Raw genomic sequence first — 23247 nt, 5'->3', positions numbered from 1 at the left:
TATGATCCAGACCCTGGGCCTGGCCTAGGGAGGATCGGGCAGAGGGCTGAGGGGGAAAGACCAGAAGCAAAGTGTCTGCAGTCAGCAGTTTCTCTCTCAAAATTTTCAACAGGGGTCAGGCACCATTTTCTCCCCGGATGCCCAATTTGTCTGCACAATGAACATAAAGCAAACCGTCCAGGCTCGTGCACGGTAGGGGACTTCAAAGCCCATTGGGGGTCCAGGAGCTGCAGGCAGCTCGGTTCCGGGGCCGCTGCGACCCCAGCCAGGAGTGGCCCCGACCGGCCCCTCAGGCAGGCAGCAGCTCCGAGGCCATTGGCTGGCGCACGGGCGGCGGAGGGCGGGGAGCGCCGCCGAAGGGGACTGTTTGCTCCTACGGGCTGTAGATGGAGCTGTCCGGCCCCGGCGAGGGGGAAGGCGCCTGGAAAACGTTCTTCTTCTCCCTGGCCGGCCCGAGCGGGGAGCAGCACTCCCAGGATGCAGTTTGTGTCAACACGGCCGCAGCCTCAGCAGCTGGGCATCCAGGGCTTGGGGCTGGACAGCGGGAGCTGGAGCTGGGCCCAGGCTCTGCCCCCGGAGGAGGTCTGCCACCAGGAGCCGGCGCTGCGCGGGGAAATGGCCGAGGGAATGCCGCCCATGCAGGTGGGTGCAGCAGCCCCCGCAGGCGCCATGGCCGCGGCCGTGGGGGCGGGGCGCGGGCCGGGCTGGCCTCGCCGAGCCTCGCCGGCGCCCGCGTCAGGCCCGCGCCGACCCCGGGGCTGCGGCGCGCAGGGCGGAGCGGGCCCGATGCAGGCCCCGAGCGCCAGGCCCGGGCAGGGCCACCCGGCAGGCCCGTGGGGGGGGTGCTGCTGGGCCCGGGCCTGGCGCTTGGGGCCTCCCGGAACCCGGCAGAGCCGTCATCCTTCTGCCCTTCTAAAGCCCGGCGGCGGCTGCCCTGTGCGCCGCCGTCAAGCAGAGGGTTTACCCGCAGCCCTCCTGGGCGGCCGCGGGGACGATCGGCTCGTCCATGTTTACGCAGCGGCCAGAGAGATGTTGAGACTGTGTCACTCTGCCCTGCCAAGTGCAACGAGCAGTCCTTGCTTCCTCCCCCATCCTCCCTGCGCTGGGGGTGACCCTGCAGGGGCCCTAGGGAGATGACGTTGTCGTGTTCGGTTGGCAAACTTGACTGGACGTAGGAATCCCGACGCCCACGCCGCGTCCCAGAGCGGCTAGCTCCGGGGCCGGGGGAAGTGGGGCCTCCAGCCGCCGTGCCAGGGTGCGGGTGGTTTGAGAACCAGGGTTTCAGCGTGGGCACATGAGCGAGGTGAGCGCTCCGGACAGACTGCCAGATGGGTCTCCGAGCTGACCTCTGGGCTGGACCCAGCCGGGTTCCAACAAGTTAGGCAGGAGTTGCTGGGTTGTTTGGGACCTCTTTCAGCTTAAGCCCGATCGGTGCCTCCCTCAGCTCACGCTGTCCTTGTCTGCTGTGGGTCAGGCCCTCTGTGAGGGGAAAATAGCCCCCAGTTCTTATCCAGCACAGGGCGGCTGGTGTTCTGGATCCTGCTTCTGTCTCCCGCGACCTGCAGGTGGTTCTCAGGATGGCCCTCCCCGCCGGGCTGTCACTCATGGCCTGCCCAGCTCACCTCAAGGCAGCAGGGCCCCACTTTCTTCATCTGGAGGGCTTCTTTAGCAGCAACGGAAAGAACAGCAAATCCGCATTTGCCATTCCAGGGGTTGGATAGTGAGCCCAGCAAGCCCCTGGGGTGCTGACACGATATGGCACCTGTTCCTGGATAGCTTGCTTGCCGTGCCTCCTGTTTCCTTGAAGTCTTGGACACAGGACACAGCTCCCAACCTCACCTTCTGGGAGATAAAGCTGGAAGGCCCCAGGCCGGGGTGTGTCTCCCTCTCCTTAGAAAGCATGAAAGGGGCCAAGAGCTTATCTTTTTTTTTTTTTCTTAATCTTACTCCCCCGCTTCACCTGTTGAGAGAAATACAGGTCAACATGTTTTCATTTTAGAAAAGTATTATTATTTATTTTAAAAATGGTTGTGTGTGGTGGAGGGTGGGGAGAGAAGTTTCTTGTCTAATCAGAGAGCTTGAGCTATGGTCTCTCCGTTGGTGATGGCCTCAGGAGGTGTGAAGCCATGGTGAGCATGGTGGCCGTGGCACCTGCCTGCCAGGTGTTTCTCTTACCTGCAGCACCGTAGCACAGCGAGGCACTGTGGAATGACAGCTGCTTCTGCGTGCCTGGATTTCATCATCTCCAAAGCAAAGATAATCAGTCTTGCCCTAACCTGCTGAGAGATTGCTGGGAAGATTAGCGTCAGATAGCTTACATGCAACTTCTTACCCCAAAACAAAACACATGAGGCAAGCATGAAGTCTGTCTTCAAGTCTAACGTGTAAAGAAAGCAGCTGGGTGATTCAGAGAAAGCAGCCTGAGACTTTTTAGCCAAAGGTTCATGGCCTTGACTTGCCACAGGGCAAACAGTGAAGGAGTGAGCATCCTGCATCCCAGAGGCACGCAATGGGAGCGGAATTGGTTGAGCAGGTGAATGGCTCCCCTAGCTGAGCCCCTTAGTCTGAGGTGTGGGTTTCTGGGAGAAGAAAACCGATCTGTAGTGTAGGATTGGTTGGATCTGTTCTTAAGCCACCTGCTTCCACTTTCTCCCTCTTACACACAGGCTCAAGAATGGGACATGGATGCCCGGCGACCAATGCCCTTTCAGTTCCCACCCTTCCCAGATAGGGCCCCGGTCTTCCCTGACCGCATGATGCGAGAGCCCCAGTTGCCCACAGCAGAGATCTCACTCTGGACCGTGGTGGCCGCCATTCAGGCTGTGGAGAGGAAGGTGGACGCCCAAGCCAGCCAACTACTGAACCTTGAGGGACGCACGGGGACAGCCGAGAAGAAGCTGGCCGACTGTGAGAAGACGGCCGTGGAGTTTGGCAATCACATGGAGAGCAAGTGGGCCGTGCTGGGCACGCTGCTGCAGGAGTACGGGCTGCTGCAGCGGCGCCTGGAGAACCTGGAGAACCTGCTGCGCAACAGGAACTTCTGGGTACTGCGGCTGCCCCCAGGCAGCAAGGGGGAAGCCCCCAAGGTATGAGGTGGTCTACAGAAGCAGGGCTGGAGGGGAGGAACTATGCTGGCGGACAAAACCTTGGATTTGATTTGTCAGCCCTTCCGACAGATTTTTCTGGCTCCCTGCTGTCTAATTGCAGTGTCTTTCTGTTTTCATGACCTGATCTTGAATGTTCTACCCCAATAGGGCTGGCTTCCCCTTGCTCTGCAGCCTGAACTGGGGGCCTTTACTCTTGGAATTTCTAGGCCTTCCTTGAGGTTTGTATTGAAAGTTTCTGTGGCTCTTCATTTGGTTTTTCTCACATGCAACTGACAAGGGACCATTTATCATCGATTATCTTGACATATTTTGTTTATTTTCAATCGTTTCTACCTTCCTCCTCCCAGCTTTTTTTTTTCCTTTGCATCACATTTTAAATAAGGCTGACACACTGTGATTGGTATGCCTGTTAAGTCTTTTTAAGATTTATTTTATTTGCTTGAAAATTGTAATTATACAGAGAGAAGATGAGGCAGGAAGAGAGAGAGAGCTTCAATCTGCTGGTTTACTCCCCGAGTGTGCCAGACCAAAGTCAGGAGTCAGAAGCTTCTTCTGGGTCTCCCACTGGGGCGCAGAGCCCGGGGCTTGGACTGTCCCTTACTGCTTTCACAGGACATCAGCAGGGAGCTCAGTCAGTAGAGCAACCAGGTCTGGAACAGGCACTCATCTGTAATGCTGCTGTCACAGGTGGTAGCTTAAACCTCTTATACCACAACTCTGGGTCCATTTTTTTTTTTTTAACATTAAGTTCTTTATCTAGCTCTTATTTTTCCTTGCAGTTTATCTTGGAAGGAATTGAGCCATCTTATCCTGTCAAACCTCCTTCATGGGCTTGTTTAACATGTTCCTCTGTTCTCTGTCCCAGTAAGTGCGTAACTGGTTCGTTTTCCCTGGAACCCTCTCTGGTTAGGCTTTTATTCGCTCTCGTCCACCCTATTGGTTTTGCCCAGGCCCTCATGGTGTCCATAATATTATCAGTCTTCCTCCTCTGGCCCCGTCGGCAGCCAGGTGCAGTGCAGGTGACCAGGCCCCTCCTCGAGAGAACTTTTCACGTGACTTCAAGAGCACCTCTCTTGATTGTTTTCCTGCCTCATCCGCTGTTGTTTCCTTTTCTGTGCAGGTTTTGCCTCCTTTTTGCAGCTTGCAAGTGTTTAGTCTCTGTACTCGGACTCGGCTTTTTGCTCTCTTGTGATTTCATTCAATTTGATGGTTTGTTTATTTGAGAGGTGGAGGGGAGCAGTTCAAAGCGAGAACCGGACAGAGCTCTCATCTGCTCATTCCCACCCCAGATGCCATCACAGCTAGGACTGGGCCAGGCCCGAGCTGGAAGCCGGAACACAGCTGAGGTCTCCCCCATGGGTGGCAGGGACCTGGCTTGCTTGAACCATCCTATGCTGCCACCCAGGATGCACATTGGCAGGAAATAGGACTTGGGAGTAAACCCAGGACTTGAATTCAGACCCTGCTGTATGGGATGTGCGCATCCCAAACAATATATGCCCACTAAGCCAAATGCGTGGTCCTAGTCTCCTTGTTTTCTTTTATTGTTATTATTAATTATTTTCATTTTTTAGGATTTTTACATAGTTGATTAGGGTGATTAGGGTCAAGGGCTACCGCCATCACAGTGGTACTGCAGCCTGACCTGGAATGACCCACACACACGTCCTCCATGTGCTTCTGTGTATGCTGTCCACTGCTCTGTCTAAGCCACTGAGGAGGTCCAGCTCTGACACATGCACTCCATGGTCAGACTGTGGAAGCTACAATTCTTTACATGGTTGGAGTTCTGAGTCCAGCAGTTCAGTTGGTTGGGATCCCCAAAGAAACTTCATCATAGATGGTCCCAGATCTGATTCTTGTGTGTGCTTGCCAATACAGGTTCCGGCAAAGTCCATCACTCCAATCAGCTTATGCACATCCTGGTGGTTGTAATTGCTGAGTCAGTTCTGTCTCCAGCCCTATCTTCTCCACAAACCAATGGGTGTTGCAGCCCCGCCCAGTCCTGCCCACTACACATTCTTTCTTCACATACACTAATGGGAGCTGCAACCTATGCGAAGCGACCCACAATAACCCCTGTAAGCCCCCGCCCTAGTTCCCGTGCTTGTCACCATGTACAGCAGACTGGTCCTATCTGTCCCACATCCCAGTCAGCTCTCATACATGTCACTGGGCATTGAAGCCTCGTTCAACACAAGCAGCCACACTATCTATCCCACACCAATAGGCTGGCAGGTGCCACTCTCTGTCTAGTTGTGCCTGCTTCACTGCTGATTCTCATGCTCACTAGTCTGAGCGGCAACCCAAGAAGGAGGTGTCCACTGTTTCCCTAATAGGACACTCCCACTCCCGGATCTTGCACTTTCCAGGTGGTTCTGCAGTTTGGCTTGATAGAATTTGTCCCCCATGCCAGCATCTGCCAGCTGATGCTATGGCAGAGCCCATCCAACCCACACCCACATATGACTTATGCATGCACCAGTAGGAATAGTCAGCCCAGGCTGGCTTTTCCCTGGTTAACCCACACAAGGCCAACAAGTGTTGTAGCCCTTCCCAATCTGGTCTGTCTGCATCCCAACTCATGGTCTCCAGTAGAAGTGGTGGTCCAGAAGGGAAGCCACAGCGCATGCACTGGTTGGGTGCTGCGGCCTAGTCTGGCAGTGGGCGCTGTAGCCTGGATTGGCCCGGTCCATCCCCAATTCTAGCTCAGGCTGGTGAGGATTAATCTGGCCCAGCCCAGGAGGCACCCAATCCCAGCCATAATATGTACTGGTATGTGTTGTGACTGAACCTGGCCCAACCTACACTCTATTCTGGTGCTCAGATTTGCCAGCGGGTGATATGAACTGGCCCAGCCTGGTTCACCTGCAGGCCCCAAATGTATGCCAGTGGGTACCGTTCCCTGGCCTGGTCTGGGCTGCTCTCTATCACGGTTCTTGTACTCACCTGCAGGGACTGTGTCCCGACAGGAATTCCCCAAGCTCCTCCATCCAAATCTTTCCCAGTGCCAGATCCTGCATCCATCAATGGGTCCATGGGCCAGCCTTACTTAGTCTACCTTTTGTCCTAGCAGGAACGGTGGGCTTTCCTGACTGGCCTTCACCCCTTCTGGTTTTTACTGTTGGGTGTTACAACCCAGCCAAGTCTGGTCCACACCCAGACATAGCTCACACATGGTTCAACAGAGGCAGTGACCTAGCCTAGCCTGTCTTATACCTACCCTATTTGTCATGCGCACAGTGGGTACTGGAGCCAAGCCCAGTCTGGCATACCCCAGACCCAATCCACACTTGTGCGAGGGACACAGCAGCCATGTCCAAACCAGACTGCAGCCCCCACTCTGGCCTTCACACTCACCAATAGGAACCACAACCCAGGGTTGTGTCCTCTGCTCACCAACCAAGCATGTTCCCAGCCATAGATCTTGCAAGTGCCAGTGGTTGCTCTGACCCATCTTAGCATAGTCCCTCCCCTGTCTTGGCCTTTGCTTTTGGATGCTATAGCCCTGACCCCGCCTGCCCCTAGTCCCAACTCTCACTGGCAGGTGCTGAAACCTGGCCCTGCTCAGTCTGCTCCCATTCCTAGCTCATGCAGACCGGTAAGTATTGACAGCCTAGCCTAGCATGATCTGGGCTCTTGCCTGGTTTCTACTAGCCAGTGAGCTAAGGTTTGTTCGATCCTGCCTTGTCTGCCCCCTTTGAAAACCAAGCCACACGTTAGCCATCAGTTGGAGCTACCTTGCACAGCCTGCCCCCTTCCCAGGAGTGGACCACATGCTCATCAATGGGAGCTATGACCATGTGGCTGGGAGATTCAGACATCTGTACCCCTGAGCAGACTTACCTGCTCTGAACCCATTGTTTTCAGTGCAGTCTGATTGCTGTCAACTCCCAAACATGTCCTGTTTCTCTCCATACTACCCCCCACTTTCCTGTTAGCCTCACTTTCTCCCTGAATCCCCCACCTGCCAATTGAGCGTGTCTGTTTGGCTATCAGCAAGTTGTGTTACAGTTAACATGACCAAAGTGAACTCCAGCTCTTCTGCCTGAAACACATTATTCCCCGTGCCACCCCCACCTCCATTGGTGACAGTTCTTCCTTTCCATTACTTAGGGCGAAGCCTAGGAATTTTGACCTCTCCCAGCCCTAGCCATTGTGGATATCTGGGGAGTGAACCAGTGGATAGGAGATCTTTCTGTGTCTCTCTGCCTGTGAAATAAATAAGTAACCTACATTCTGAGCACCCTTCACCACCCCAGCTTTCACCATTATCTCTTGTGAGCCTTGTCTTTCCTCTGATTTTTGCTGTGACCTCTCCACTGGTCTTGTTGCCATCCTGTCCACCCCGTTTCGTAGAATCTATTCTCAACAGAACAGCCAGAGCAGTGCTTCTAAAATGTAACTCAGTCTCCGTATTCCTTTGCCCATCCCTCTCCAGTGTTCTCCCGTCTGATCCAGGCATTGACTATTCCCCTCGCTGGTGTCCTCTCTGTGGTACTCGCTCTCGTTGGCTCCTGCCTCTGACTCCTCACCAAGAAGCCCTTTCCTCGGACAGTGGCCTTCTCTTTTGTGAGGGAGCTGTTTGGTTAACACTTTACCGTATCCTTGCACAGTCCTCTAGGTCAGAGAACCAAGTACTCCCCCTGCTCCAGTCCCCTGCATTTCCTGTTCCCTGTTTGGGTTTTCTCCAAAGCATTTATGTCACAGGCATCTTAAGTCTTCCTTTTCTGTCTTCTTGCTTGACTTTCCCTGACCAGAATGTGAATTCTCCTTGGCTTGCTGCAGTGTCCCTGTGTCTCTACCAGTACCTGGCGTAGAGTTGATACGTAAGAGATAATTGCCCACTCTCCCGAGCTGCACAGCTGGTGTCTCTCTGGAAGGGATATTGTACTTGTCTCCCTGTCTGCTGAGGTGGCCAACCCAGTGACTCTACCAGAGATGTTTAGCATGGTTTTGTGAAACTTCACAGATCTGAGTTGTAAGAATGGTTTTGATTCCTGCTCAAAACCTTCCCTGGCCACTGCAGTGCATAGACTCCCTGTGAATATGGCTTTGCCTATATTGCCTGTCTAGCACAGTCAGCATCCCTTCTCTGTTGTCTGTGCTGTGTGTTTTCACACAGCGCTGTTTCCTCACATGGCACTGTATGGGTCCTGTTCCCTTAATGAGGCCTTTAAATAAAATGAAATTATTAATTTATTGCAAAGGCAGAGTGACAGAGAAAGAAAGAGGTTTCCATCTGCTGGCTCACTACCCAAATGGCCACAACAGCCAGGTCTAGGTTAGGCTAGGAACCAGGAAGTTTATCCTTGTCTTCCACATGGATGTCGGGGACCCTGGGCCGTTCTTGCTGCTTTCCCAGGCATGCTAGCAGGAAGCTGGATCAGAAGCACAGTAGCTGGAACTTGAACTGATGCTCAGTATAGAATGCTGGCATTGTGAGGTTTAGGTTAACCCACTCTGCTGCTGTATCAGCCTTGACATCAGGAGTCTTGAGTTATCGTGTGCCCTCGTGGAAGGGTGGGACTGTTTTGGGACCCAGAATTAGAGGATCTGAGATCTGAATCTTTGCCACATGTCGATGTTTCTAAACTGATATTTTTCACTGTCTCTGAACCTCCTCAATTGCTTTTTTGAAAGAAGTAAGGTATAAATAAGTGGGTGAATTCCCAGCAAGTCCACTGAGTTTCACTGTTCTGTAAAATGAAGATCATAGCACACTCACTCATGGAGTTGTGGGGATTCATTGATTTTGTTTCCGGTAGAACAGTATGTAGATCATTGTATACTTACCTATTACTACGTAACAAATTAGCCTAACATGCTATCGGGCAGTGAAATATTTGTCCTCTAACATTTTCAAGAAAAGCTGAGTTGGGCAGTTCTGGCTCAGTCTTATGAATTTATAATCCCGCTGACTGGGACTAGAGTCATCTGAGGGCTTGACTGGGACTGGAGGGTCTGCTTCCAAGATGTGCGATTGCCTGCCTGTTAGCGGGCGGCCTCACTGCCCTAGCAGAGGGGCCTCTCCTGTGGCGTGCTTGAGCATCCTCAAGACATGCCAGCTCTCTCTTCTATGACAGAGAGACTAAATGAAAGCCACGGGTCCTTTCTGACCTAGTTTCAGAAGTTGTGTGCTGTCACTTCTGTTACAGACAAAATCTAGGCTCTACTTCTTGAAGGAACAAAGAATTTGTGGGTGTGTTTTAAGGCTACCACAATCATCAAGTGTCATACGAATGGTTATCAGTGTTGCTAGCAATAGTTCTATTTCACTGTAGACTCTGGGGCATTCTAGATGTCTTCTCTTTATGTACCAGGTTGAAGAAAGGATGCTAACTCTGTGATCCTTTGTGTTCGTTGACTCTTGGCCAGTGCATGGGTAGTCCTTTCAATGCAGCTTGGTGCAGTCTCAGACCAGTCTCAGTACTTCTGTTACATCCCATCACAGTACAGTTTGAAAAAAGTGATATCTATTTCTAACCACGAGAAGAGTCCCTACTTTTAATCCACCACAGAAATGGGAATTGAAGAAGAGGCGTTGGTATGTTGGGAATGACAAGGAGTTTAATTTTGGATACATTGAGTGTGAGATACTTAAAGTTGATTAAGTGGAGCTGTTCAGAAGACTGTTGACTTTTGAAAGGAGCAAACCAAGTTGAAGTTTCTTCTTCAAAGGGGAATGGTTGAACTGAAAAGAATGAAATTGTCCAGGGAAAAGGAAGAAACGGACGCAGGGGGAGAATGAAGCCTCAACCTTGGGAAAGGAAGAGGAACAGTGCAGAAGGCAGGAGCCAGGTTGACGGGGGACATAGAGGTGGGAACCAAGGAGGAGAAAATTCTAGAAAGGTGCTTCCTTTCAAAAGGTCCTAAAAGGGCAAGGGGGACAAGAGAAGATTAGAGATAATCCCGCAGGATGCAATCTCAGCACGTGGAGAGTATGTGCGTTCGAAGGGGCACAAGTATGCCCAGAAAGTGAAGAAGCAAAACCAGACGTGAAGAGGGAGAGTTGGATCATTGAAAATAGCACCATTGAGTCAAGGTTTTACATAGGTTGGGATGACCCAAAGGAAATAGTGAAGAGAGAGATACTGCAGGCATAAAAGAAAAGAGGTCGTGTGGAACAGAAAGGAAGGGCTTGTATCTGTGGCAAGAGGAAAGGCAAGGATGAACTTGCCAGTCTACCGGAGAGCAAAGACAGGAAGGGAGGAGAGGGTTCAGAAGACTGAAGATTGTAAGAGGGTAAAGAGCTCATTTGGGATTGAGAGAACCTTCTTTCCCTAAGGCTGCTGGATTTTTGAAGTAAACCCTATCCTCTTACCAAAAAAAGAAAAAGTTTATGACAAGCCTACTCAACAAGAGATCAACGGAATGCTTCCAAAGCAGCCTGGAGAATAGGGGCGTGAACTTATGGTGGGTGCTGTCCATAGGATCCTGGGAATTTCATGTAACAATGGAGAATTAAAATGAAGCATGAAAGCTGTGTGAATTTTTCCAAGTTGGGGATTTGCCAGAGTCTGACAGAAGGCCCAAGGAGTTCAGAGTTGTAGTTCTGATTCTAAAGGCAGCTGGTTTCTGTGGGTAAGAACAGGATGACCCCATCCAGGTGTGCACATTGCACCTCTGCAGGGTGCCCTGAGGGATTAGGTGCAACTGGCCAGGAGGCTGACTCTTGTACAGGGGCTGCCCACTCATCACGCTTGGGCTCAGCAGCTGTGTGCCCACCGACTGTGCTGTCTTTTTCTAATTGGTCCCAAGGTGCTGGACAGGCCAGCTTTGACCATGTACACACGTATTCAAAGACTAATAGATGAGGAGTCAGGGATCATCGAGGGGTGGGATTTCTGAGTGACAGTGAAATCCCTCAGAAAGGAGTGCTCAGGAGGCATTGAAGGTGGTGAAGGGGAAGCCTGCATGGTCAGGGAAGGAAGTTCAGTTATGCAAGTGAAACCGCTGTGAGCAACCTGGTCCTTGGTTAGGTCCTGCCGGTGAGGACATGTGGGTTTGTGTCATGCTTAGAGCACCTTGACTGCAAGTGACTTGCATGGAGTGTTGATTCATGCTGCAGTACAGCTTTCTTTTTTTCAAAGATTAATTCATTTTTATTTGAAAGGCAAAGTTACGGAGGTACAGGAGACAGAGATCTTCCATCTGCTGGTTCACTCCCTAAATGGCTGCAATGGCCAGAGCTGAGCCAATCAGAAGCCAGAGACCAAGAGTCTCTTCCAGATCTCCTACATGGAGCCCAAGGCTTTGGGCCATTCGCTGGTGCTTTACCAGGTCATTAGCAGGAAGCTGGATCAAACTGGCACCCATATAAAATGCTGGCATCACAAGTAGAGGCATAATTTACCGAAACATGATGTTGGCCCCTACAGTGCAGCTTTCTGCTCCAAACGGAAGATCCTGGAGCATTAGCTTTATACCTGGGATTAGATTATACCTGTTTTAGTGAGAAGAATGTCACCATGTGCACAGAGGTGGTCTGACTTGAAATGCAGGTTTTCCATGGGGCTTTACTGTACTCGGCTTGCTGGTACTCTGGGAACTTACCACATGTTTGTCACCTGAAATGCCCCACAGGAAGCTCACTGCACCAGTAGTTCTAGTTGTGGTTAAAGACTTTTAAAAAAAAAACAAATGGCATTGACCATCACTGTTATGGAAGCATGATTTCAGGGACAGAGAGGACTGACCCCATTGAATAATCTGATGTGGACTGGAATTTGGAGGTTGGGGATCAAGGATCCCTGAGTGCAAAGACCAGCCTCTGGGGGAAGGATGGCTCCCTTGGCCTGCAGGTGCAGGGAGCAGCAAGCGGCAAGCAGGAAGCACTAGACTAACACTCTGCTTACCCCAGGTTCCTGTGACCTTTGTGGATATTGCTGTTTATTTCTCTGAGGATGAGTGGAAGAACTTGGATGAATGGCAGAAGGAGCTTTACAACAACCTCGTGAAGGAAAACTACAAAACCCTGATGTCCCTCGGTAAGGATGCCTACTCTGCCCTTTGGCAAACACTGTCTGGATTAGCCTGTGTTAAAACCCCTGGGCAAGAATTGTTTCATATTTATATACCCAGTGGGTACTCAAGAAATTAGTTGTTTATAATGCTAGTAAGGTAGAGCAACTTACAATGGGATAAAAATGATAGCCCCATGAGCAGGGTCCCTGACCATGGTCACTACACAGCTGCTACTCTGGACAACAGCAAGAAGAAAGCCCTCTGTGCCTCCCTGTCAGCTACGTCCCAACAATCTGGGCAAAGCTGCAGCCTGTGTGATATTGGCTCCATGGACCATTTCTCTGCACTAGAAGTCTGGAGTTCAGGTGACTTTCTCATGAAGTTCCTGATACAAGATGACCTACCTTTCTTAGTTGTGTAACTGCTGCTCGTAGGGGAAGATGGGGAGTTGTGATGGCAGAGAGATCTCCCTCACCCTTGAACTGGATTTGTTGGTCAACTTCACTCAGCCATCTCTTCCTTCCCAATTCTCTTCCAGATTCTGAGAATTCGGTGCCCAAGCCCGATGCCCCGGCCCAGGTAGAGCCCCGGGAAGAACCTTGTGTGTGGGAACAACGTCACCCTGAGGAGAGAGAAGTCCCAGTGGATCCAAACACAGGTGATGGCAGCTGAGGATGGCACCAGGAGACCCGGGGGAGGGCGAGTGACAAGTGTTGGCCACCCACGTGGAGTGCTGGCAGACACCATTGCTTATTTCGGGAAGGAACATCTCTTGAGCTGCTTCTGCCAAGCAGTCCTGTCGTCACTCACGTTTGGTGGTCACTTAAAGGGCCAGAAACCCTGCCATGCCTGTTTGCCTTTCAGTTTATCAAATCTGTGTGGCTCTCCACTTATGGATGAGTTGGGTGTAGAGATGAGTGAGGAAGGGCTTGGGCTCATGACAGCCTCTTGAAGACCCCAAGATCAGCCCAAGTGGTTGCAACAGCCAGAACTGAGCCAATCCAAAGACAAGGAGTCAGGAGCTTCTTTTGGGTCTCCCATGCAGGTACAGGGGCCCAAGGACTTGAGCCATTCTCTGCTGCTTTCCCAGGTCATAAGCAGGGAGCTGAATCAGAAGTGGAGCCATTGGGTCACCAACGGATACGTGGTACCATAGGCAGAGGATTAGACACAATTCTAATTCTTACACAAACACACCATACATGCAGACACGCCCTGCAGTCTCTTTCCTCACTCAGAGTGACCAAGTGTAATGTTCTCACACTTTCCCCGAGATAGAAGGTATAGGGGTTCTAGTCCCAGCTCTGTCTCAAAGTCAGCTTGGGGCCTCAGCCCTCACTGATAGTGTTAGACCAAATGAAGACTGGCGCTCTAACTGTTTTCTACTTAATTGTATGACCTTCCACCTGTTTGGGCCCTCTCTCCTCCTGTGCTTAGAAATAGAGAACATTTTCCTATTTTTAGATTTATAAGGCCACCATATGACATAGTGGGTAATTCTGGAGCCTGCTATGCTGCCATCCCATGCAGCCGCTGGGTCAAGTTCTGGCTGCTCCACTTCTGATCCAGCTCCCTGCTAATGCACCTGAGAAAGCAGGGGAGGATGGCTCAAGTACTTAGGCCCTGCACCTACATGGCAGGCCCAGGTGAAGCTTCTGGCTCCTGGCTGCAGCCTAGCCCAGACCTGACTTTTGCAACCATTTGGGGAGTGAACCAATAGATGAAAGATATATCTGTGCCTTCCTTTCTCCCTCTCTCTCTCTCTCGCTCTTGCTGTAACACTAACTCTGATTTCCAAATGAATAATCTCTTTAGGAGAGGGGGGAAAAAAAAGACCTGTCACCCTCTTTCTATTAAACAAAGCAGATTTATTTACTTATTTGAATGACAGATATAGGAGCTGTTTGGATGGTTTATCAGGCTAGTCCTCAGTCTGCAGTGTCGGCACCCCATGTGGGTACCTCTTTGAGTTCCGCTGTAAGGTAGCTTGTGAGGTTGCATCTGCAGACATAGTTTGTGGTTAGGCTGCCATGTCCTTTCTTTGCTCTGGGAGAGTACTTAAATTTTCCCTTGCTAGAGAATCTGTAACTTTCCCTTTTGAAAGTCCCTACCTCACGTGGAAAACATTTTCATGGAAACTTCCCTTACAGGGGAATTTACAAGAAAACGTTCTTACCCTGCCCTTCCCAGTCTTATGTTTTCGTTGGGATCTAGTTTGCTCTTTTAAAACATACAGTTCAGTGGCTCACAGAGGCATGCAACCAGCTTCATTTCCTGTTTCCAGAACACTTGCATTGCAAGAAGCTCTGTGCCCCTTAGCTCCCCTTACGCCATCCTTGGCAGCCAGGGATGTCGTTTCTATGCATTGGGCTGTCCTGAATCTCCAATGGCTTGTTCCCCTTTGTCATCTAGCACTCCTACATCTTTGCAATCTGCTACTGAGGTAAGAGTAGCTGGTATTATGTGTTAGCTTTTGACATCTAAAACACTATAACCTCAACAATTGACTGAATTCATCCATCCATCACTGCATGAGCGACACAACAGGATTAGTATGGCCATTTTACAGATTAAATGGAAAGTCCAAAACCCAGAGAGGTTAGATGACTGATTCACAGTGTGGCTGTGTGGTGGCAGTGTGGAAGGCGGGAGCCCGTCTTCAAAGTCCTCATCTAATCTCTTCTCTGTTGCCTGAGTGGTCTCCTGCCAGGAACTAACACACCCCACCCTGTAACAGCAGCAGAGGAAAATGGTTCCATGTGAAGATGTGTCAGTATCTTTCAGGTGTACGGATGTGATGTGTGACTCCTCTCAAGAGGGGTCTTGTAGCTTTTGGCTCAGCTTAACTTCTTACTAACAGTGTGTGTTGTGTGTGTGTCTAGCCACAGCCAGGCTGACTTCTGAGTGGAATGAAAAAGCAGGACAAGTTGCCCCTTACCTAGAGGTTACCCTCGGAGCTCCTCCTGGAGTGGCCCCCCTCCATTTTCACAGCATGGAGTTTTGGAGTTTTGTCCTCAGTATCTCCCTCCAGCCTCACCACACCTCATTTTGCTGTTTGTTTTCCCCTTTTTCTTGAGTGTCGGCCACTTCTCTGTCCTTGGGTCTTTCTGCTCCTCAGGGTCCCCCAAGGCTTCAACATGAGCCCAAGATGCCAGCCAGTCCTCTCCCCTGGCAAGTGCTGTCAGCCAGGCTGCCTCTGGATACAGGTGAGCACCCTGCAGGAAGAAGACATCACGTGATGTCACTCTCTGTCCCTAGGAGCAGAGCCCCTGGTGCCTGCACAGGATGTGTCCTCCCAGGTGAAGCGAGAGGAAGCCATGTGTGTCCGGGGCCAGCGGGGCCTGGAGGAGAGAGCCATCCCCACGGAATCCATCACCGGTGAGTGAGTGTCCCACCCAGGGGGGAGAAGCAGGGCCTGCCAGGCCCCAGGGGTAGCTGATGTGTGTGCCAGGCTAGAAACTGAGCTAGAGATGAGAGCTAGTCCAGGACTAAGCTGAGACAGGGTGTCTCCAGGGTGCGAACATGACACATGGCATTGACAATCTGCCAATATGGCTGGGCTGAGCTTGTTCTCTTTCCTCTCTTTATTGATCTTGTTTTAACTCCCGCTCCCTCCCCCGTTAAAGCCAGCATCATGGCAGCACTAAGTGCTTCCTGGGAAAATGCTTCACAGGACTGTACAGGTGGGGGAATGTGGATAGAAGGCATCCGCTACCTGGCCGGCCAGGGCTGTCGCTGTTGCTGTTGGGAATAAGGGCATACGAGCTGCTGTCTCTGTGCCAGACGCCCTGGTGCCTGCAGGCCTGTGGGGAGCTCCTCTTGAATGGTATTCCCAGCTGTGCAATTGTAGGGGAGAGCTCTGGGGGAGTCCCTGGACAAGCTCTCCAGAGAAACAGAGCCTTGCAAGTGTGCGTGTACACAGGCATGTGCCGGGAAGTTGAAAGAACTGGCTCTTGCAGTCCTGCAGGCTTGCAGGCAGCAGATCTGAGATCTAACACCGTGTGCTGGCAGAGCCCCCTCTTCCCGTGGGGAGGCCTTCTGCATCCTGGAGAGTGGTCCGTGTTATTCAAAGTCTGTTGTTGGTTTAAGTGTTCATCTCAGTTTTAAAGCATAGCCTTCATAGAATCACCTAGCATAATATTTGACCACATATCAGGGTGCTGGACAACCAAGTTGACACATAAAATTAACCAGCCCAAAGTACATTAGCATACCACAGCTTCCATTCATAGGTTAGAGCCCTGTACACCTCATGCCTCACCCCTCATAGTCAAAGCCTCAAATCCAAAGGTAAGTGTCTGGATAGAGGCACTTTCACTTGTCTATCCTCGGGCGTGTTCCTTGCAAACAGCCCAGCAATACAGTCTTGGCAGAGAGGTCTTTAAGAAGTAAGGCAGTAAGAGTAAATTAAGTTCACTGTAGAAAAAGGAAAATACTGGATCTTTTTTGCATGTTACCAAATTCTTGTTTAAATAACCAAGATAAAAGGCTTCCTGGCAGGGCTTGTTTCCCCAGAAAGCCCCGCTCCTAAGGAATCTTGTATCCCATGTTGGTCTCAGCAAGAGAAGGAGAAGCTCGCTGTGGGAGATGGAGGTCCCTAGAGGCACGGAAACTGTCTTAAAGCCACTCTCATGTCACCATGGTGTCCCCAGGAGCATCCACGTATCGGCAGCAAATGATCTGCTAATTGGAGACAAACCAACTTCACCTTTGGCTAATGAGATTTATTAGACCTATGCCTGATTTTTAGGAGAAAGATAATTATGTCAATCAAAAATGCAAACTTGTGGGCAGTTTCACTCCATCTCACATCTTTCCTGCTTTGGTTCCCACGAGTAGACTCCCCGATATCTGCCCAGGAACTCTTATCCCGGATTAAGCAAGAGGAGCACCAGTGCGTATGGGATCAGCAAGATTTGGCCGAGAGAGACATCCCTACAGACCCCAATTCAGGTGAGCAAGACAATGGAAGGAGCGCAGAGGGCTACCTGCAGTTTCCAAAGTGGAACTATTAGATTGCTATCTTACTGTCTCTTTTCATTGATATTAAAATTATCTCTGTGCTGCTTTTTATAACAGTCAAAACAATGGAAAAGCTTCTAAAAGCTGTGTCTTTTGGGTCAGAAAGGAAGCTATGTTTTCTGGGGTTTCTCTTGAGTGAAAACTAGTTCTTTGTCTCTCAATAAGTTCTTAGGCAAGGTTCCAGGCTTTCAGGGAAACATGTAAGATTGGGGAGGGTAGGAGTTCCACTTGCTGGGGCCACGTAGGGCTGTGGGGTTTGCAAAGCTGGGCGAATCCAGCATCCTTCTCCCTGGCAGCTGGGGTGCCAACGTTCCCTGCCAGGAAGAGAAGATGAGAAGTGGTGTGAGTCTAAGCCTGTAGCTTGTGACTTTTACACAGAGGCATCATGGGAGTGCACTGTCAGGAGTTCTCCGTGATGGCTGCTGCCATGGCTGAACTTTTGGGTCAGCAGCGCTAAGCTGTCCTGGGTCGCACGTGGGCTCAGCTGATAGAGTCAGAAGGCCTGCTTCAATCTAACTGCTGCTACAGTCCAGACGTGGGGTAGAACCTTCTCGTCTCTGGCCTACATGGGACACACCAAGCTGCTCATTAGGAAGGGCCTGCTAAGGGTGGGAGGACACCCGTAAATGCAACAGAGGGACCAAAGCCAGCACTGAAGCGTGTGGAACCTTTGCATGCCGTGGTCTTCAAATCTTTGAACAAGGTCTCATACTGACTTCTTTCCATCACGCCAGAGTCTCTCATCTCAGCACATGACATTTTATCCTGGATCAAGCAGGAAGAGCAGCCGTACCCTTGGGGCCCCCGCGACTCCGTGGAAGGCGAGCTTGGATTGGACTCTGGCCCCAGTGAGTAACACACCTGCCAGAACCCTTGGGAGTCTCCTCCCGAGTCGGATAATGGAGTCCCGACACCGGGGCTGGTGGCTGGCTTCAGGCAGGTGTCTTCTCCGCAGTGCAGCTCTCTGTAGCAGTGCCCTCAGGCAGCCCTCTGCTTCATGGGGCTCTCCTAGGGCATCTTTTGAAGCCCTCAGGCAGCTCTCTTTCTGCATTGGTGCTCTCCCAGGGGCACCCTTTGATGCTCTGCTGCAAAGCACTGTCCCTCTGCTTTAGAAGTTATCCCTAGGGTTGTCAGAAGCTCGCCTCACAGACTGGGTTGGGTGGCTTACACAACTATAATGTGTTGCTTTGGGCTTCTGCTAGTGAAAAGTTGTAAGTCAAGGAGGTGGTAGGCTCCCTGCTCTGTGACCTGTGTGTCCCCTCCCTGCCCTCCCCTGACTTGCCATCCATGGCATTTCCTTGGCTTTAGATGCGTCTCTCTGGTTCTCATTTTTATATGGTGGTCTGTTTGCCAGTATGTCTGTTTCCCTTCTTGTTTTTTTTTTTAATATATTTATTTTTTGATGATATTTACATAGTTGAAAAAGATATATACTCATATGGACCACTGATTAGGGAGAGGAGGTTCAAGGAATAGTGGAAAGTGAATGAGACCATTATTTATTTATTTATTCATTTTGTCTTCCTGTAACCGGGGGTAAGGGAGAGGGCCACTTCCAGCAGCCATTTGATGTCGTCCCATGGTCCCGAATGTGGCTGGCTCCCTTCTTGTAACAATACCAGATGTCTTGGTCAGAGGCCTCATCTTAACTGACTGCCTCTGCAGTGACTCTAGCTTCAAATCGGGCCACGTTAGGCAACACGGGGAGCATGGTTCAGCCTGTTACCAGCAGACTCTGTAAAGGTGCTGATCCAGGTTGTCCAAGGCACAGCTGAAAGTGGCAGGCAGCTCACAGCTTGCAGAACAGCAGCCACAGGGCCCGGGCCCCGAGCTGAAACCCTGGCGTAATGGAGAAATGCGCAAAGACTGTCTGAGGGAGAGGGATTTTTTTTCTCCCCCCAAATGAAACTGAGTGTCTTACCAAACCTGAGTGTCTTGGGTGTTTTCAAGAGCCACATAATGACCTAGGCATAGGTTTGTGGATTATTTAACACTCTCAGCATCAGACCCTGTCCCATCACCTGGCCTTCCAGACATTTGGCCTGGTGTCTCTGCTCAATCAGAGTATTTACTACAGGGCTAACCCTTCCATGCCCATGCTTCTGATGTCTTGGAGAAATGTAATATCCGCCTCAGAGCCAAAGACATGCTTGTGCCTAAGTCTGCAGGGCTGTTCCCAAAGCAGCCGAAAAGGTCACACTCTCCCAGGTCAGCTCTGCCAGACCGGGACAGGAGAAGACCAACATATGTGCTTGCTTTATATATGCTGGCAAAGAGTCCTCTTGGGAACCTGTAGGCCTGGCAGGAGACTGGGCCCTGAAGGTAACGACTGCAGCCCCCACGCCTCCAGTTTTAGCTACAGGCTTGAAGGCAGAGGCCACTGTGCCAGGAAATTCTCCCCCAGTCCTTGTCTCTCAGTGTTACCTGGTAATTCTTTAAAGATTTATTTATTTGTATTGGAAAGGCAGATATACAGAGAAGAGGAGATAAACAGAGAAAGATCTTCTGTCTGCTGGTTCACTCCCCACGTGGTCACAATGGCTGGAACTGCACCTTTCCCAAGCCAGGAGGCAGAAACTTCCTCCAGGTCTCCCATGCAGGTGCAGGATCCCAAGGCTTTGGGCTACTTTGACTGCTTTCCCAGGCCACAAGCAGGGAGGTAGATGGGAAGTGGAGCAGCCAGGATTAGAAATGGTGCCCATATGGGATCCCGGTGTATGCCATGCAAGGACTTTAGCCACTAGGCTACCATGTGAGGCCCTACCTGGTAAGTTTTCCCAGCCAATTGGGAGTGCCCAGGCCTGAAGAAACCTCTTGCTGGGACCTGTGTCATCGTGGAAGTAGATCTGGGAAGGCCTCTGGGGGATTTGCTAGCCTTTGCACAGAACCAAACCATTCTGCTACTGCAGTGTGGATGTAGGAACTAGTAGCGTGAGTTGCCTGGAATTGGGGAGACAGGATTAGATGGAAGTATCTTTTCCACTTGCCCAGCCATGGCAGCTTCTAACCGGGGCCTCTGTCTTCCTCCCAGGGTGAGCCCACCTCCCATTTACTGATAGAATTGGAGATCAGTATCTCATATACTTCTCTGATTTAAAACTAACCTAGTGTTCTGGTTGCTGGGGACAAATGGACAGACTTTTGGTAAGACATGGGATCATTTAGAAGAACTTTCAAGAGAGTGGTTGGAGGCAAGAGGGCAGTGACATAGAGGATAACATTCAGAAATATATGATACCCGCGCTTGCCAGCCTCCTCCCTCACCCCTGGGATAGGCAGACCAAGTGGACACTGCATTTTAGTAAGAGATTCCTGGATGTAGATATTAATGTCTGAATTCCTGCCGCCCTCAGATGGGTAGTGTAAAGTGAGGAAAAACCCAGCTCACATGACGGTCTGTGGAAGCAAGAAGCATAGATAAGGCTTTGCAGTCCAGTGGTTACCCCTTGCTTCCAGAGTGAGTGGTGGGGTCAGGAGCCTGGCGCCAGGTCACCCTACCTGGATGGCAACACCTGCGGAGTGTGATTTAGTCTCTATTTAGCTAACAGATATTGGCTTTGTGCCTGTTAGAATTCAAGAGTGGAAAATTCGAGAAGGGGACCAGGGCACTCGGTTGTGTGTAGAGGTCCTTCTGAGACTGTGCCATTCTCTGCGTCCGTGTCCAGTTGCCGCCATGCAGCTGCAGGCCAGGGAGTCCTTAGGGCAGGTGCAGCCCAGCAGAGAGAAGCAGAAGGGGTGAGGGCACTCACCAACCAGTGCTGGGGGAGCCAAGCTGCATCAGGCAGCAAGGACAGAGGCTGGAGCAGGAGACTGGCGGCCTGGCCACCTGGCCGCCTGGCAGGGAAGTGGACAGATGCTCACGAGGCGTTGGAAGAGTTGCCAGAGGAGGACCTCCTCGGGATGGGCTTCCTGGGAAGTATGCCAGGATGTGGATGCGCCTGTGGTCTCTTGGTGCCCAGTCCTCATGGGAATAGCAACAAGCCAGGAGTGAGAGCAGCAACCCTGCACAGAGGGAGACCCACAGGGTAGCTGCCCCAGGGGCTTCAGCCAACCCGACAGAGGCTCTAGAGCTGACCCCTGACATGAGAGGATCGTGTTGGCCTGTGTTCTGTCAAGCTGGTTCTCCACCTGGTTGGTTTTGATGGGGAAAGGGAAAGGAAGGGGCGCCCAGTCCGTTGAAGCTGTTGATTAAGAACAGACCTTGGTCAGGGGGGAGGATGAAGGGTTGAGCAGACGCAAGGGAAGCCGGAGGAGCGGCTTCCCGGGACAGCCGGCCCTGAGCTGAGGGGGCAGGAGGAGGGAACATGAGGTCAGGGAAGGTTGTCAAGAGGTGAAGGCGGAAGCACACAGCAGCTGAGCCTGGGCCTTGGCCCCGGCGCACTCCCACGCAGGGTCGGCCGGCTGGTGGGGGAACGGCAGAGTGTTGAAGGCAGCAGCAGCGTTTCCGGGGGGGCAACAGCAGCATGTAGAGATGCCCTCGGGACCGCATGGCCAACGCCCTGCCACGGCCTACTGCTTCAGGCCTGGGGACACATTTTCTATCAGATGAGAGATTTTTCCCCACGGTAAACTAACACTGTCCGCCAGGCTACAATTCAACCTGTTTATGTCTGGGAAACCATGACTTCCAGGGTAACTTCCTGATAACCGGAGCCCCCGCCCCTTGGCTTCAGCATTCCGGAAGAGTGACCTGTCCCTCTTGTGCTGTCCCCTGCTTTTAGTGCTCCCCTGCCAGACTCTGGCAAGTCCGAGATCGTCTTGTTCAGTCTCCTTAGTTAGAATTGGGGGCCCAACCAGCAAGCGACCTTGGCGCCCAACCCAGGAATGTGTGGGGTCCCAGGTGTGAGCACACTGCCCACACGGTCACCTTGTCTCTGCATCTTCCCTCCAGCTGACAGCCTACTGCTGGTGAAGAACCCGCCCCAGGCCCCGCAGCAGCCACAGCCGCAGCCCCAGGCCCAGGCCCAGGCCCAGCCACAGACCCAGCCGCAGCCCCATCAGCAGAGCCTGCCCCCACTCCCTGTGGCCGAGAACCCCGGGGGCCCTCCGAACCGCGGACTGTTGGACGAAGACTTCCCTGGGCTCCCTGGAGAGCGAGGTGCCAACGAGGCACAGCCTGGTGGGGAGAGTGGCGTGGGTGGCGGTGGCGGTGGTGGCACTGGTGGTGTTGGTGGCGGCGGCGGCAGCAGCGGCGCAGGCACAGGTGCGGGTGGTGGCTGTGGCAGCTGTTGCCCTGGCGGGCTGCGACGAAGCCTCCTGCTGCATGGTGCACGCAGCAAGCCCTACTCGTGCCCGGAGTGCGGCAAGAGCTTTGGTGTGCGGAAGAGCCTCATCATCCACCACCGCAGCCATACCAAGGAGCGGCCCTACGAGTGCGCGGAATGCGAGAAGAGCTTCAACTGCCATTCGGGCCTCATCCGCCACCAAATGACGCACCGCGGCGAGCGGCCCTACAAGTGCTCCGAGTGCGAGAAGACCTACAGCCGCAAGGAGCACCTGCAGAACCACCAGCGGCTGCACACGGGCGAGCGGCCCTTCCAGTGCGCGCTGTGCGGCAAGAGCTTCATCCGCAAGCAGAACCTGCTGAAGCACCAGCGCATCCACACTGGCGAGCGGCCCTACACTTGCGGCGAGTGCGGCAAGAGCTTCCGCTACAAAGAGTCGCTCAAGGACCACCTGCGTGTGCACAGCGGCGGCCCAGGCCTCGGGGCCCCTCGGCCTCAGCAGGCGCCTCCCGAGCGAGACTAGGGCTGGGCTGGGGGGAGAGGGGCGGACTGGAGCCAGGGCATGACCGGCCCTTGGGTATCCTGGGGACCCACCAACCTGCCCCGTGGCTCCTGGTGCACCTTCCTGCCCTCTACCCTCCACCTGCCCGAAATTGGACACAGAAATTACACTCCAGACAGGGTCCCCAAAGGATTGGATGGGGTCACCCCCCGATCTGTCCAGCCTGAGTGGACAGCCCAGCTCATCTCAGAGGGTGGACCAAGCTGCCCGGGGAAGGTGCCAGAAGAATACAGGGGCGGTGGTCCTCGTGCACCCTCCTCGTGCCACCCAGTATGCTCCGTGGCCGCTGGGGCTGCCCGTTGTGGGCAGGGAAATGGCCCAGAGCCTGAGGAAGTAAGCCCTTAGGCCTAGGAGGCACCCTGAG

At 52.3% G+C, this 23247-nt stretch overlaps 1 protein-coding gene across 3 annotated transcripts; it reads left to right on the top strand.

The window, feature by feature from the left end:
* The first annotated feature begins 398 nt into the window (after nt 1-398).
* ZNF282 (zinc finger protein 282) lies at nt 399-23247 on the top strand. 3 transcript variants are annotated; one of them, XM_041002094.1, is made up of 9 exons: nt 402-642; nt 2667-3086; nt 11971-12097; nt 12613-12732; nt 15333-15452; nt 16914-17027; nt 17831-17944; nt 21988-22172; nt 22442-23247. In XM_041002094.1, exons 1-9 carry the CDS (start codon nt 478-480, stop codon nt 23048-23050), a joined length of 1974 nt encoding a protein of 657 aa, XP_040858028.1. In that variant the 5' UTR covers nt 402-477; the 3' UTR covers nt 23051-23247. The 3 variants fall into 3 exon arrangements, with proteins under 3 accessions (XP_040858029.1, XP_040858028.1, XP_040858027.1); XM_041002093.1 differs by having other exon boundaries at nt 21988-22022; nt 22059-22941; XM_041002095.1 differs by having other exon boundaries at nt 399-642; nt 21988-22941.

This window comes from Ochotona curzoniae, unplaced genomic scaffold (genome assembly GCF_017591425.1).
Source record: "Ochotona curzoniae isolate NIBS_2020 unplaced genomic scaffold, NIBS_Ocur_1.0 scaffold_2476, whole genome shotgun sequence".
Lineage (NCBI taxonomy): Eukaryota > Metazoa > Chordata > Mammalia > Lagomorpha > Ochotonidae > Ochotona > Ochotona curzoniae.
Note: the sequence above shows the minus strand (reverse complement) of the source record. Positions and strands in the feature narration are given on the sequence as shown.

Coding starts and splice junctions, on each gene's coding strand:
- ZNF282 (XM_041002095.1), top strand. CDS start 478: ATGCAGTTTGTGTCAACACGGCCGCAGCCTCAGCAGCTGGGCATCCAG. Junction 643..2,666: donor AGGGAATGCCGCCCATGCAG/GTGGGTGCAGCA, acceptor TCTTACACACAG/GCTCAAGAATGGGACATGGA. Junction 17,945..21,987: donor TGGATTGGACTCTGGCCCCA/GTGAGTAACACA, acceptor TCTTCCCTCCAG/CTGACAGCCTACTGCTGGTG.